Raw genomic sequence first — 16729 nt, 5'->3', positions numbered from 1 at the left:
GTGCAGTTCGGCAAGAGACATGCAGTTTGATTGGCATGACTTCCATCCATTCCATCAGCGCCAGCAGCATCCATGACAAAGTAGGAAACGGACGGCGGTGGCGGCCGCACTGCGACGAATGTTCCCGGCAACACGCGAACGTTTCTGTGAAGTGGCAATTTCCTTCAAATGATGATGATGAGCAACAGGCGGCGTGCTTTTCCCGCTTTTCAAACGACAGACAGTTGGAAAACTATTTCCCTGACAACCATCAATGTGCCACAACGTCAAAAGTGCGGTCGGTTGAGTAAACATGAGTAGCTGATGAAAAACAGGAATATGTGAGCTGTGATATGATTCTAATCGCAGTGTACTGTATGGAAGATCTGTAAAATTGATATTGAGTCAAATGGAATTCTTTTTTCGGTAACGCAAAGATGGGGAAAAAATTGTTCTCACGAAATAAGCGGGATGAAAGTCGTTTGGAAATCGTCCAAACGTCCATTGAGTGATATGTGACTTATTTTTACAACTAATTCAACACAGATTCAAGCAGTCTGACATATTTTTAAAGGGCTTCGCGGCTACGCATTAGAGCAAATTCAGCAGCTAGAAGTTCTATATGGAACATCTATAAAAGCAAATTCAGCAACTGCAAGATTCATATGGGTGGTCTACAATATAACTGAAACTGAAACAAACGTAGCAAGCCGTTTTAGTCTTATTTTTTGGAACAGTTCTACCAAATACAAATAATAATACCCCTAAGTCCCATACAAACGAACCGCCAATGTTTGGTTCACAGCCTGAACAAGTTAGCCTAGCAAATTACTCCCTTTCATTGCGATAGTTTGAAAATGTGGAAGGAGATCGTTTCTGGCAACGCTTTATGCTAGTTGCTACGGTGCAAAACAAACTTGTTTGTTTATGTTTATCGTTGCTGTATTAAACTGCAACAATCAGTCTAAATATCACCGGCACTAGCACAAAAGATGAAAAATGAACACAAACACCCACGAATCTACAAATATCAATACAGCTAGTAGTATATTCATGGTGGCTTAATCTTTCTAGATTATTGTTTAACTTACATTTCGCTTGTGATCTTGATTATCAGATAAAAACTGTTTGTTTATTTATTTTTCACTATAATAAACAGTAACTATGGTGAACTTGTTCTTACCCTTCAGTGTTGCTAGTTTTATAGAAAACTCGTTAAAGTACATTGTCACTCTGACAGTGTATCATGACAGTGTACCGCACGATGCAAAATGTGTCCTTGAAAATTTGTCGAAGTATTCCGTATTATAATTTGTATTTGGTTCTACTGTCAAATTTAGAACTGGTATACGCTGCCGTTCTATATTTTCTATATTCGAAACACAGATAAAACGTTGCTGGGGCTGCCAGTTTATTTTGTTATAAATTCTAGATTTGAATATTAAAACTGGCATAAATTATGCATCTAGAACTAGAACACTCCTGAACATGCCCTAGTAGAGCAGAAACTGGAACAAACGTATCCCCAGCAAGCCGTTCTAGTTTTATTTATTCGACCAGTTCTTATGTCAAATTTGAAACTGGTCTATGATGCCGTTCTATTTTTTGTATATTTGAAACACGAGTTCAACACTGCTGGGGCTGTCAGTTTTACTCGTGTTTCAAATATACAAAAAATAGAACGGAATGGTAGACCAGTTTTAAATTTGACAGAAGAACTGGTCGAATAAATAAAACTAGAACGGCTTGCTGGGGATACGTTTGTTCCAGTTTTTGCTCTATTATAGATCTTCCATATAACACTTCTAGCTGCTGAATTTGCTCTAAGGGCATATTCAGGAGTGTTCTAGTTCTAGGTGCATAATTTATGTCAGCTTTAAAATTTAAATCTAGAATTTATAACAAAATACACTGGCAGCTCCAGCAGCGTTTTATCTGAGTTTCAAATATAGAAAAAATAGAACGGCAATGTACACCAGTTTTAAATTTGACAGTAGAACTGGTCGAATAAATAAAACTAAAACGAATTGCTGGGGATACGTTTGTTTCAGTTTCATTTACATTATAGACCACCCATATGAATCTTTCAACTGCTGAATTTGCTCTAAGGTTTTCTATCGTCTCAGTTCACGATGTAGAATTAACACTGGTGGCGAGATAGGGCGGTTTTGGCTGTGTATAATTTTCTCACGATCAGAGCTAATAAAAGTCATTATCATTGACTCGAAATAGACGAAAATGACGAAAAATCAATGCCACTCACAGCTTCGTTTGCAAACTATGAGAACGAAATCCATGTCCAGTCAACGACAGGAACGGAAAAGTAGTTTCAATATTGTGTGTTTTTTTTATCATTTACCCTTCCAGTCATTAGCGATTTTCAGTGAAAATTCCATAGTATGCAGTGTCGGTATTCAATTGAAGTTTTGATATTCGAAAATGACAGAAAAAGGTGTTTTCACAATGACTTTTGCTTGTTGGTGCTCGAATCTCTAGTAGTTTTTGGCTTCCAAAAAGGTTCTGAGGTGTAATTACTTCGATTTGTCATATTTTAGTCACTCACTTATAGCCAAGCTTCACAGATTTTCAATACATCGATGAAAGAATGAGAATTGAAATTCTGCTGATGCTTCCGGATGACGTTAGTTTGGTTTCGTCTTGTCATAGAGGAAAGAGTGACGTTGGCAATTATAGGGGAAGGTGTTCAGTTACCGACACCCCATTTTTTTCGACAAATCATGCAAAAATTGTCAGTGACATGCTGAGATGCCAAATCTGCAAATTTGTCTGTAAATTATCAAATTTCGTAGTTAACCTGCAAACCTTTTTTCGTCTGAAGACTTTTTACATACTTTTTAAACTTCGTCAGAATTTACAGACTTGTTAAAATTGGCGCGATCTTTTTTTTTCTGGCTAAACTTATTGTACTAACTGGCATCTCTGGTGATATGCAACTCGTGGACAAATTGACAGCTTCAAAACATCCGTCATATAAGTAAAAATTTTGGTTCTCTTATTCCGTTAGCCATGGAAACTTTAAACAAATCGTCAAAGTAATGGAAAATGAACTTTAATCCACTGATTAATGCCATTAAACGTTGCTTAGTGGATAAGAAGCCAATAAATTCGACTGCAGCAACGCATTCAATCCCGCGCCACCATCCAAATCATTGGCTAAGAGAGCCAAGTCGAGGTCTCCATCAGGCAATGAAGACTTTTGTCCAAAACGCCTCCGAAACGAATAAATTCCGCCTTTTCATTGAATAATAGCAGTTTTGGGGTGCCGGTAACCGACAACTTTTTTGAAATGGCCAAAATTTATCACTTTACTAAATTGATAATAAAGTTCTTTCAATCAAATGAATCGACTTAGTTTCCTAATCAGTTGTGTTAGCTAGGGACTTTAGCTTTCTATTGATGTATAGATGATGTCCGCGTAATGTGCACTAAGTCAGAAGTTATAAGCTTAAAATAAAAAGGGTGCCGGTAACCGAACAATCTCCCCAACTCTCTCATTTTTTTAATGAGAAACGAAAATACCTCGTTTGTTCTGGTGTCGGTCATTTACGAATGAGACAGTAAAATATTTAAAATGAGGCTGTTGGAATGGTTTCTTTCATCTAGAATTCGTGACAATTTTAAGCTCTGCTCACGATATTAAGTTTACTCCAACTTTGACTTGATCGTAGAAAAATAGGTAGCGATCGTTGTCGTTGTTACAATGACAGAAAAAATTCATTAGCACACTACTAGATGGATTATGAAAAGTTTTTCAATTAGTCGAACTTGTTATCTCATCCTGTACCCCATTTCTCATTATAGACCTTACGATGGACCAGGAAGACGTGATCATCGAGCGTGCCACCGGGCTGATCAAATGTTGCAAAGTTCCCCGTTTAACACGCAGCATCGATGAGGCGCAGCTTCAGGCGGACACGTTTCGTGAATTTCTCGCCATTTTCGATGACACTATCCCGAAAGTGTTCGATCTGATCGCACAGTACGAAAACCAACTGCTGGCGTACGACCAGTTCAACCAGGATAATTTGGAATTTCGATTAACATCAGCTCTAGTGATTGCCGAACAATTTCCCGTAGTAAACGAATTGTGCGAATTTCAAACGGCGAACCGGATCTACCGGGAACGATTCAGTGAACTGTACGAGCAAGGCCAGTTGAAGCAGATACTCACCGGAGATGGAAGTGCTCGGTTACTAGTTCGTGCGTGGGAACACTACGAACGGGTTCTGCGCGGGAAAGAGTGGATGTTCAACCCGGGAGATGTCGTTAGTTTTGTCAGATTATGTGAGTTCTTGTATGGTTGGATGCTGGAAAAGCCTCCTGAACTTACACAGTCCGTCGCGTCCTTTATCCTGTCAGTAGGCATTTCACTTGTCGAATATCATGATCCTGAGTATGAACTGTACGGAGTAAGACTATTCAATGTACTGCTCAAGGAGGATCATAAAGTAATGCTGAAGGAAACCAATATCCATCAAGTAGTATTCCAGAATGTATTTAAATTGAACGCCAAAACAAAAAGTGAAAGATTCCTAACCGAGCTCTGGCAATGTCTTTTGCGCTATGTCGAAATTGTTGAAGTTGGAAGAACAAATTTTAGTGAGGTAAGTTAGTGTTCTTTTCAGTTGAACAACTAAACAAACAAAAAAGCTTTTTTTCAGTGGACTGACTTCGATGACATTGTGGAAGCCCTTCTGGACGCATTGTCGTTTGAGCAAAGTCACAATCTCTCGTCAGTGTTGCTTCTTTACCTGCTAAAGCTTTTGGCACTGGACCTGTCCAACTTTCGAATCGATGATTTAGACGAAGTCCAAGCCGTCGATAGTAGATGTCACCTGTACGAACCTGTCCTGGAGCAGCTGAGGAAGTACTGCGCTTTGGAATTTCACAACCGCCGCTTTTATCGGTGGCATCGGCGATTGATTTCGATGCTGCCTTACGAGCTGGAAAAGTCTTGTGGAAGTAGCCGAGAGCATGGGAAATATATGCATGTGAGTTCGGTGGTTACGTTTGATTTAGTTCTGGTATAATTCGATTTTTTTTTCAGGGCGTTAACCTACTGTTCGTGCTCGCAACATTTCCAATTGAATCAAAAGCGGTCAGCCAACTAGCGGATGTTCAGACGGCGCTTCTCGATTTTATCATTGTTTTCAAACGGCACATGCGAGAACAGTACGCTAGGATTCAATCTCTGACCGGGAAATGCGATTTTCTACATTCTCTAAAGGTAACCTGAATCTGTTTTTAGCTTAGATTTTTTTTTTAATTTGGGTTTTGGGTTTTCTAGGCCTCAGTTTCGTGTGACAAATCAATTGCCGTTTTTGCCAAAAACGTTTCCAATAAATATTTCGAAAAGGATTCTGGTTTCTGGGAGGCCATCGGTCTGGATGAGCAGGATGAGTCCTATCAGGAGGATAGGATATTCTTCGAGTGTCTGAAGGATCTACAAAACAGGAGTGGAAGCATATAACGTTCATTCCGAAAAAAAGTTATTTAGATTCCATAGTTTGTTAAGCATTAAAAAGTTCAGTTGCGGTTCAGATATTGATCATATCACGAATTGAATATCCGAAATCAAAAATTCAAATCGGGTTGAGTATGGGCAGACCCTGTCAGCTTGGAGCGAAATCAATCTTCAGTCCAGCAATGCCATCGCACGGCATCATATTGAACAATTGTATTGGAGCGCAGTGCGGCTATTTTGGCGCGCACGAATTTGACATTTCTCTTCCCTACTTCTATGTACGAGATTCGATGCGGACTCGCCTGAGGGCGCCATGCTCGCAAATAAGCATGTTGCCAACGATTTTTTCGGAAAATGTGAGAGCTGGATATCTTGTTAATATGATGTCTTTGGTATGGGTTAAGATTTATATTTCTAATCGGATCGGAATATGCATACTCGAACACCAAGCTTTTTGTTAGCCAGATCGCAAAACTCATTATTGTACAAGGGAATAAGTTTTTTCAATTCGATGCCAAGAGAAATCATACGCGCAACGACATTGGTGGAGTTCAAAAAGTTATGTATTTCACACATAAAGTACGCATTGTAAACAAATATTTAGTTAGTTAGTCCAAATTTTTTCGATTTGTCATATTTTTACGTATTACGAAGATTGTATTTTCTTTTTGTTCATATATATTATTGTGAGACGTATTAAGTTACTGTGTTCGGTATGATGATGATGGATTTTTAGTTTGTTTGAGAGTTAAAAATAATGAGCAGTCTACAAACATTTGAGGCTCGCGCGCGAAGCAGGTAGTGACTATTTGGAAAGCGAACAGGACTGGCCGAAAAGCCTTAGCATTCGGTGTGTTAAGTTTGACTCTTGACCTTGATTGCAAGGTTTGATTAGTGATTTAAGGAATAGATTTGGAAACTAATTGGGATCGACAGTTGTTGATAGAATTGGGCTTGGTTCTGCTCATCCGCAGTCTCGTTACTCCATCGTAGCTGATGTTTGTAGCGATGAACTGGTCCGGCGGGAAGGGGTCGTCAAATGGTGAGATAACTAAGTCCTCACAAGTCCCCATCTCATGCCTCCCCGAGCGTCTATGATGACATTTGGTCAATAGAACGGCGTCGACTGGGTGCTATCGCCTTCTGCGTTAGTAGCAGAATGAGAGGGTGCGAAATGGCTTGTAGGTTGAAGCCCATCCTAAAGTGCAGTGTTTATCATAGTATATTACAACATATAATTGTGTTGTTTATTACATCATGTATTATTATTATTATTTTTATTAGAAGAGCGTAACTTACACTGCGATATTACCTGTTATATTGTATCATAGCATATTATTTCATATATTATCGTCTTACACTATTTTATGTTATTATATACTATGTTGTATGGTATTATACTGCATTGCATTATATCATATTATATTGTATTATATTGTATTATATTTTATTATATTATATAATATTATATTATATTGTATTCTATTGTATTGTGTTATATTGTATTGCATTATGTTGTATTATATTATATTATATTATATTATAGGGTTTATTATTAGTAGTACTACGTACCTCTGCGCAAAATATAAATTTGTTTTCCTTATAAGTTATCATTTTTAAAGTAACTTTCAACTAAATATCAAGGTCGTCACAAGCTGAGCTTTATGCCTACACGTGTGTCTGTGGTGACAGATGGTCGATGGAATGCGTTGATGGCAGAATGAGAGGATGAGAAATGACATATAAATTCAAGTAATATAATATCATAGCATATCGCAACATATCATTTTATTTATTCTATTGTTTATTATATAATTCATTGTACTATATTATATTGTTTTTTATTGTTATTTTCATTATTATATTTATTGTTATTATTATTAATTTGTCATCAATAATAATAACATATATTATTTTTATAGATGTGGATATTATTATTATTATTAGAAGAGAAATATTCTACTTCCTGCAGTATTGCGAAGATAAGAGCATAACTGACACTACATTAACTGTTATTTTATATCATTGTATTATATTATATTATATTATGTTATATTATATTGTTTTGTAATCTATTATATCATTTTATGTTATATTAATTTCATTACACTATGTTTCATTGTATTCATCAATATAAAACATTTTGCACGGAGGCGTAAAGGGGAGGGAGCATCAGGGCATCGGACGAATTGATGACTGGACGAGGGATTGTGGATAGCCAGCCCAAGTCACTTGAAGGAAACTTGTTTCCTTCTGAAGGTTTGAAATGAGTCTGACGCGCCCTTCTCAAACAAACCATCAGGCGGGTTCAAGCATGTATAGCGATATGCTTCATCCATGCACTGGATATTATGGTTGGAAGAGCATCTTTTATTCCCGCGGAATACGAGTAAGTGACTCTACTTACGTATCCGCCCAACCCTTTTTGTTCGCTTTTCGGTAACAGCTATAGTAAGATGGTGAGTGGATGAGTCATATCGGGGCTACTGTAAGTCTACCCGCATCCACTGGCAAGTCCTTGAACTGATGGTGGCTTCACTTCACATCACATCACATCACATCACATGAACTGGTCCGGCGGGAAGGGCCAGGTGAATTACTGTCTGATACTGGTAAAGATATCGGGTTCGATTCCTGATGTGATCAAGGATCTTCCCGGGTTGGAAATTTTCTTGATTAACCCTGGATAGTAAATCCGAAATATTTGAATGTTATTTTGTGGTCAGTCGTTCTATTGAAGAAGAATCTATACCTGCTAGATTAATCAGAGATCGCTTTCTTTTGTTTACTGGTTAAGATATGTGCAAAAATATTAATTATCATTTAGATAACTCGTTCTGCTCACAACTTTGTAGGGGTAAGAGGTGGGACCATCATCATCATCTCCACCGCATATTGCACTCGGTGTGACTGACGACTTTATCAGGAACTTCCTTGCGTCCCACATATTCTCGTGATTCAGTCGGTCGAAATATTTTTCGCAGTAATTGAACATCAAATGAAGGAACTATTTCATTGATCTGCTCCAAGATGAGCGTGACAATATGGTCCACACAGGATCTTCCAGCACTGAATCTTGCCTGTTGCTGGTGGAAAGTTACGTAAAGTTACTCACAAAATTGATCGTACACGTGAACAAATATAACATTTTCGCATTTTTCAGTACAATTAGCAAGCTTACAGTAACCAAAGACGTGTAATTTCAAGGTTTTGTATATCATGAATATGATTTGTATACATTTCATATAAATATCAAGATTTTTCCCATTTGGTCTTCGAGAGCGACAAAAAACGCCTTATTTTTAACTCACAAAGTTGATCGTACAGACAATATTTTCTTTTATAAAAATAAGCATTATCAAGCGTAGGGGGAGAGTGCAGATTTGAATAGCAAACAAAGTACTTAGAGTGACCTTCCTTAGCGTCGAGCACGGTTTGCAAGTGACGGGACGGGGCATTCGGTCCACTAGTTCTTTGTGCAAGATTCTGCTTTGATGTGCCTGTCAAAAGGTTTTGCCGAAATGCTGGCAGAATTCCGACTAGAGTCTGGCAACAATGCTATAACCGTTTCCGGCAGAGGATTTCGCCCAGTGATTATTAACGGTATATATACTGCATCAAATATTGTTTTAAAGAAAACGTGGTGTGTAATTTAAAGCAGTTTCTAATAATTAATTACCCACACTGACACTTGAATTTTTTAACTGCCCAAATAAAACGAAATAAACATCAAATTTCACTTATAAAACGTGTACAAACATTTTCTTTTTTTATTCGAGGGTGGAAAAATTGCTCTAGTTTATTAGAAATGAAACCAAAGTCTAACAATGATCATCACAAAAAGTAGCTTCAATTACAATCGAATTCTTTCGGATTTATGATTTATGAGTCTTATAAAAAGTCTATGGTGAATCATTTTCAGTCATAAGGGTTGCCAGTTTCATATAAAATTCAATAAGGTACACCGTCACTCTGACAGTGTACCTCATAGCGAAAAATGTGTCCACGAAAATTCATCGGAGCATTCCGTATTTTCAGGTTTCTTAAGCGAAAACGACATAAAAACGGCTTTAGTTGAGATGTAATGAATAGTTTCTATTACAATAATAAAATCAACTGGAACAAACATATTATTCGTTTTGCAAAACAAAAATTATGATTCCAATCAAACCGAGATCATTTTATATGTTGATGGAAGAAATTGGTTAAAAAAAATTTTAGATCTAGCTTGGACTTACCATAAATCAAATTTTTAAAATCAATACTAGGATAACTGAGATATTTTGCCCACTCTAATATACTTTGGACCGACGTGCATATTTTTGAAGTAATAAAAATGAAGAACATATTCATTGCCATTATTTTAAAGAATGGAATATGCTTTAAAATTCTGAGACAAGATGTACTACATTTTGATCACATTCAGGCATATATTAGAGCGACCATCTTAACTGTTCTGTTATCTTAATGTAGCGTGGTTTTTGTGGTTGCCAGCATGCTGGTGCCAGTATTCGATCGCTCCACGAGAAAAGAGTCAAACGGCAAATCAGAGTTGAACATTATATTTCACGCTTGATTCTTCGCATAATTTTCAAGTCAAAATCACAAGCTTTCGATTAAATGGAATGAAACAAATGTTTACACTATTGCTAGCAATTTATTGCTGGTGAAATTTAAAATAAAATAATTACAAACAATGAAATATGTCTTTTATATATTTAAATTCATCATGAAATACGTACGAGATGTTCAATATTTTCATTCTTTCGCCATCTTGAATATATTCATCAGCATCGCTTGTCAGCATGAAATTTAGTATGCTGGCAGCCAGCAGAATTGTAAACAAGCTCCATTAATCAGTGTGTTTTTTTCTCAGTGTAACTGACGATTGGAAACGCAGAAAACGTGCCCCTCGTTGCTTGATTCAATTTTTGCATGGGGCCTGATGTGACAGCTGCGATAGATGTATTGGTATTCTGTAATGTTGTAAGTGAAAAGAAAACGCCATCAGGCAAGAGAAGCGAAAGCATTATTTGGAAAAGAAAACGGGTTAGTTTTGTTATAAAACGCGATAAACTGTTAGAATTGCTAGCAAAAAGCGAATCTTGAAACGCGCACATCATGGCTGGAAGACGGGTACCGGCTAACGAGGATTTATCGAACGTGGAATTCGAAACCAGTGAAGATGTCGAGGTGCTGCCAACATTCAATTCTATGGCCCTTCGCGAAGAGTTGCTGCGGGGTGTTTATGCTTACGGTGAGTTCTTTAAGGGGTTTTCTGATCTTACAGCTATAGTGATATGGTAAATATTCCACAGGATTCGAAAAACCGTCGGCCATTCAACAGCGAAGCATTCTGCCGATCGTCAAGGGACGCGATGTAATCGCTCAAGCTCAGTCCGGTACGGGTAAAACGGCAACTTTCTCAATTGCAATCTTGCAATCGATGGACACTACGCTGCGCGAAACGCAGGTCCTTTGCTTGTCGCCAACTCGCGAGTTGGCTGTCCAAATTCAGAAGGTTATTCTAGCGCTGGGAGATTTTATGAATGTCCAGTGTCATGCTTGTATCGGTGGAACCAACCTTGGAGAGGACATTCGCAAGCTCGATTACGGTCAGCATGTGGTTAGTGGAACACCCGGACGTGTGTTTGATATGATCAAGCGTCGAGTTCTGCGAACGCGATCAATAAAAATGCTGGTACTGGACGAAGCCGATGAAATGCTTAACAAAGGCTTCAAAGAACAGATTTACGATGTGTATCGGTACTTGCCTCCGGCAACGCAGGTAGTACTGATTTCTGCTACTCTACCACACGAAATCCTTGAAATGACGTCGAAGTTTATGACGGATCCCATTCGTATTCTGGTCAAACGGTAGGGTTTTTGTTTTCGATATTTTTCTGACAAAATTTTTACTGAGACCATTTATTACAGTGATGAATTGACTCTGGAAGGCATCAAACAGTTCTTCGTAGCAGTTGAACGAGAGGAATGGAAATTTGATACGTTATGCGATTTGTATGATACACTGACCATTACCCAGGCAGTCATTTTCTGCAACACCAAACGTAAGGTGGACTGGTTAACGGAAAAAATGCGAGAGGCAAACTTCACGGTCAGTTCGATGCACGGTGACATGCCGCAGAAGGAACGTGATGAGATCATGAAAGAATTTCGTTCCGGGCAGAGTCGCGTCCTGATTACCACCGATGTGTGGGCTCGCGGTATTGACGTACAGCAGGTTTCACTGGTCATCAACTACGATTTGCCGAATAACCGTGAGTTGTACATTCACCGCATTGGTCGATCGGGTCGATTCGGTCGCAAAGGTGTTGCGATCAACTTTGTCAAAAGTGACGACATCAGAATTCTGCGAGACATTGAACAGTACTACTCGACACAGATTGACGAGATGCCAATGAATGTGGCGGATTTAATCTAAGATAAGAGCTGAGGATTGTTTTAATATATATAATATTCATTTTGCATATTGAAAACTCCAATGAGTTTTGAAGAGTGAAAAAATCATTAGGCACGAACTTTCTGTTGGGATCACACACATATAACTGAATTATACGCATAGATGGTATAAAACTATACTGCTAATAAATCAAATTCTAGAACCTTCTGCGTATGCTAGGTTAGTGAAATCCTTAAAAGTCGGCTTAGAAATTCTTTATGACATTTGAAACCCGAACGATGCAGGAAAATCCTTTAATGCATTGCTCATAGGTGGCTTTCAAGTTTCCTTTTCTATTTCGCAGAATTGTTCTACTACGTGAATCTGATTTCAGTTAGTCCACTTAATGCGTCAATGGGCGATGTTCGTATTGTTGTTTCAAATGCAAAAATCATTTCTCGAACAAAGCTTTCCTTGTTTGGTATCGAAATTTGCGACATGAATTAGGGTTACCATATTCAACTTTTTTTTTATCAATTTTGCGTTCTAGATTCTTCGCACGGATGAAATAGTTCTTCTCATTACAAGATTTCGCGGATATTTCATTGTTTTCAAAGTTTTGTTAATTTATTTTTTAGCATCACAGTTCAAAATTCTTCATTTAGCAGCAAGATGGCAACGTTGACTTCTTGAAATTGTTTTCAAGCATTGAATGCAGAGCTGCCATATGAAAATCTGTGTTTTAAAATGAACAACCTTCTCACCATATATGACGCTTTTTCTCTAAAATAAATAAATAAATAAATAAATGATTCAGTTACTTTCCGTGGTATGTTTGATTGATATTTAAGGAGAAATCGTAAGATAGAATATCAAATTCGAAGAAGTGAGGTTGGGTACTGCTTTCATCTCTGGGAAATTTTTTGTTTTTATGAATAGAATTTGAGATTGATTGATGAATTATGATCCAAAGTTGTTTTACTCGTATATTTACTCATGTTTTATTATCCAAATCAAATATGTATGTGAACTGAAAGTTTCATCCGAGATTTTCAAGTGTATAGCACAAATTTTAAATCATATGTTTGATGACAACACGTGAATAATCATTTTTCTACCCATATGTGTAAGGTTTGGGCCTAAGCGCCGAGCTCTTGCTTCTTCGCAGAATCGGATAAGCATAGATAAAAGCCCATAACTCCCAGAGTGTCGTTCCAATAGGCTTGAAAATTTCACAGAATATTCTTGAAATATTTTACTATTCTTGGGAAAACACTGGGATTTGTCCATTACGCCGTAACATTACATCTCTCGAAATTGAAATTTTCGTCATCACCTTTACAAATTTAATTGACATTTTTAGCTTTCAAATAACTTCAACGAAAGTTATTGAATCGAGAACATTCAGCCAATGAAAAATGTGTGATTAGTCAATAAAAGCTTTCAAACGAGCCTAAGCTTGTTAAAAAAAAGTCGGTTGAGCCACCTCTGAGATAATTGTGCGGTAAAAAAAACGTGTTTTGTAGGTTACATTACTTATACCATTATATCTTCGGAATCGGAAATCACAGCCACTTGATTTTCGAACTTGATGTGGCATTCAAACGAGCCTAGGTTTGTTGAAATCGGGTTTTCTAACAATTCTAATACCTTTCTATAGAGAAAGGCAAACATGATAAATTTTTAGCTCTTGCAATTTGATGCTCTGTTGAAGAGTGGTGGTGTAATCGAAAATGTATTCAGCAGTACCGTGGTGGTGGTGTAATGTCATGTGCTTTTGTTAATAATAGTTATAATAATAATAAAAGCATTAATGAAAAACCAATCACAAAGCATGTTACGCAACTGATATTTCCCAATTTAGCTTGAATATCATACGCCGGAGTAACGCTTATTGTATATTCGAGACAAGTAAAATGCTGCACTCCTGTCACTTCTGTAAGTCGAATTCATGCTAAATAGTGGTTTATGGAGGTTTATTCTAAATAGTGCAGTGTAATGAAGCTTCTGCAAATAAAACAGCTATTCGGAATGTGGGAAAAATACTATTGTTCATGTTGACCACGTGCATCGAAAATACCGCAGTCATTATTTCTCAGTTGTGAATTTATTCAGTAGAGATTTTTTTTGAAAATATAAAAATTAAATCTTGCACGAATCACCTCGGTGTCGAGCTGAAACGTAGTGGAAATTCACCATCGAAATATCATCATCGGAGACTCTTCTCCCTTTCGATTATCTTTTTAACGATATTTCTGTTGGTGACAATTGGTCATGAAGTTTGCTGACAAAAAAAAAATCACTTGTAAACTTCGAGGTTCAGAGTTTTGTGGATGCTTGTTTCATGAATTAAAATTTTGGAAGTGATTTTTTCAGTCACCGAAATAATGAAATGATATTTTTCTAATCATGATTTTATCATTTTCAAATCCATGTGACGTTTTTGAAGTACCAACTTTCCAAAGACTGCGTAAATTTTTATGACATTACGCTTAGTCAGAAAAAATTAACAGCCTTTAAAGTGAGCCACTCTTGTTATTTTCAAAACAATGGATTCAACCAGCCCTCTGTTATGACGTCATGAAACTGTGGCCAACATCACTCTGCAAAAACCAAAACAATGAAGAAGAATGGCTAACAAAAAATTGGATATTACAAACTACTTGGTCATTCATTACCCTTTACCGCACTTCCCGCAAATTATCGATCAGAATATCATCACTACGATAAAGAAATTAAGATTTTACTCGATTTGAAATGCTCGAATGTTTGTTTACCATACTCTGAGCGCTCTGATTGCCCACCAAATGCCCTAGATGTTGGCTACGATAGCACTTGCTGCAGCGCCCTATCCTTGCCACCGGGCTGGATTTAACACAGTTTCGTGTGTTAATTTACCATTGCATCTTAATGAAAAAAATACTGTACTAGCTTAACCATGGCTTCAAAAGTGTTATCCGGACTCCAGAAAACATAAAAAAATCCGCAAATTGACTACATCTAATCGTTAATTTCAACTGAGGTTGTGAACCATTTCCCGGTTAATTTTAACTTTTCGTTAAAATCTGACACTTGAGTGGTTATTTTGTGTCGAGTAGTTAAATTTAACTGAAACTGCGGCCCATTTCAAAGTTTGACGAATGGAAAGTTGTTTGGGTTTATTTTGCACTGGAAATAACTTTGACGAAATGGTTCACAGCCTGAGTGAGATAGATGCGGCCGTAAAGATATCAGACGGCACGCAATTAGAAAAATTCGCAGAATTCCACAGTTTTTTATCGAATTTTCAACAATTGAACGTTCGCTAATCAGCTCGGTAATTGAATTGATTACCGATCGTTCGGTAATTGCTGAATTGTCAAACAACTACCGTCAACTACTGTAAACCCAATGGATCTAACGAATGGCTCGGGAATTTTTTTTTATGTTTGTTTACTTTTGGTTAAAATTCTGAATTTGAATGGGTTCTCGGATTTCATAAAACAACATACATTTTAAACTTACGATTAGGTTTTTTGGATTTGGATATTTTTCATAGTAACAAAAAAATATAAAAAATGTCTAGAAAAAATGTAACTTCATTTCCAAGTTGAAAGGAATTATGAGCGCCTTTCGGAGCATTACACAACCCGTCAAGTCATCCATAAATTGCTCTCGAACGAAATCTATTGGCAGCAAGTGGACATAGTGATGTGAAATTATTTTCTGCCTATAAGTAAACAAAAAGCGAACGGACGGCGACTTTTCAGATTTACCGTATGAATTGTATATCTATTCACAGAATGAAATGTAATGAAAACATGCGTAAAACTGATCGTCCGGTAAAAATTTGCATATTTTTTGTAAAATATAATAAAACATTTACTGAAATACCGGTATTTCTAATGACTACCGGAAGTTTTCGTCATAGGAATCAAATTTTAGTTTGCAGTGTATTTACAATTATACATGAACATTTGACCATGGGAAAGCTCTTTTCAAAGTGGGTGCCGCTTTCACTCGTTTACAATCGATCAAAAGCAATAACGTATTGATGATTCAGAACAGTATTTGGCCATGTTTACCAGTGATAAATCAGATTTTTGTTTTGCATCGATATGTGACAATGGATGGAACATGTATATATCACTTCACTCCGGAATTGAAACGATCATCATTTGAGTCGGCTTCAAAAGGGCAGTCGGAGAACTACGTCCGAAGCGTCCAGAGGCACAACAGTCAGCTGGAAAGGTTATGGTTTCAGTATTTTGGGATATTCGACATCGACTATCTTGAAAAGAGAAAAACAATCGAATACTAGATAGCGTTGTTAGGTCTTTTGAGTGCAGAAAATAATGCACAGGTTATGTTGTGCGCACCTATCGTGCGACAACGCGCCGAACGAAGAGCAACCCTGATTTGATGGCAACTGCTGACAACCGAGAGAAACGTCACTGAGCGGAAACGGTAAAGCAGTAAAGCTTAAGTGTACTGATTTGGCTCGCAGTTAGCTGTGCCGATAGACCGTTCTATATCGTTAGAAAACTAACTAAAATACCGTAGCCTTCAAACAACTTGTGAAGTAAGCTTAAACTGAAGAAAACCAGAATTTGTATATAACGTTATTATTATTATATTTCTTTATAACAGCGGAGAGCTGTAACCGTGTCAAGCTAGATCGGTGCATAAGATAACGTGCGCTAACACCTGTCAAGGTATAAAATATTGTAATCCATATTAAACCCTTTATATTATACAATTTGCTAAACGTAGGCTAAAAATACGAGGCTCGTTTGAAACCTTGCTTGTCCCGAACGACAAGAAGCAGAAACCCACAAAACGTGAGTCTCTTAAGCACATTTCATAACCTAAATTGAACTATT

General features: G+C 37.3%; 2 protein-coding genes across 2 annotated transcripts in view; both read left to right on the top strand.

Moving 5' to 3' along the window:
• Window positions 1–5542, top strand: part of LOC131432641 (uncharacterized) — a 57104-nt gene extending 51562 nt beyond the window's left edge. Inside the window, exons 3-6 of the mRNA XM_058599050.1 lie at window positions 3802–4604; window positions 4662–4991; window positions 5048–5227; window positions 5288–5542. Of these exons, the coding sequence (XP_058455033.1) occupies window positions 3810–4604; window positions 4662–4991; window positions 5048–5227; window positions 5288–5470 (1488 nt within the window). The 5' untranslated portion in view covers window positions 3802–3809 and the 3' untranslated portion in view covers window positions 5471–5542. The remainder of the gene's footprint in view (window positions 1–3801; window positions 4605–4661; window positions 4992–5047; window positions 5228–5287) is intronic.
• Window positions 5543–10455: 4913 nt separating this feature from the next.
• On the top strand, window positions 10456–12090 carry LOC131432646 (eukaryotic initiation factor 4A-III). Its single transcript, XM_058599058.1, has 3 exons — window positions 10456–10721; window positions 10783–11341; window positions 11402–12090. The coding sequence occupies exons 1-3, from the start codon at window positions 10586–10588 to the stop codon at window positions 11907–11909; spliced, it is 1203 nt and encodes a 400-aa protein (XP_058455041.1). The 5' UTR covers window positions 10456–10585; the 3' UTR covers window positions 11910–12090.
• Window positions 12091–16729: the final 4639 nt, after the last annotated feature.

The sequence above is a fragment of the Malaya genurostris genome, chromosome 1, assembly GCF_030247185.1.
Source record: "Malaya genurostris strain Urasoe2022 chromosome 1, Malgen_1.1, whole genome shotgun sequence".
NCBI lineage: Eukaryota > Metazoa > Arthropoda > Insecta > Diptera > Culicidae > Malaya > Malaya genurostris.
The sequence above is the reverse complement of the archived record's forward strand: the minus strand, read 5'-3'. Positions and strand labels throughout refer to the sequence as shown.

Excerpts from the sequence above, each read along its gene's own strand:
- LOC131432646 (XM_058599058.1), top strand. The coding sequence starts at position 10,586 with ATGGCTGGAAGACGGGTACCGGCTAACGAGGATTTATCGAACGTGGAA. Across the intron at positions 10,722-10,782 it reads GCGGGGTGTTTATGCTTACG|GATTCGAAAAACCGTCGGCC; the intron begins GTGAGTTCTTTA and ends AATATTCCACAG. Across the intron at positions 11,342-11,401 it reads ATTCGTATTCTGGTCAAACG|TGATGAATTGACTCTGGAAG; the intron begins GTAGGGTTTTTG and ends CATTTATTACAG.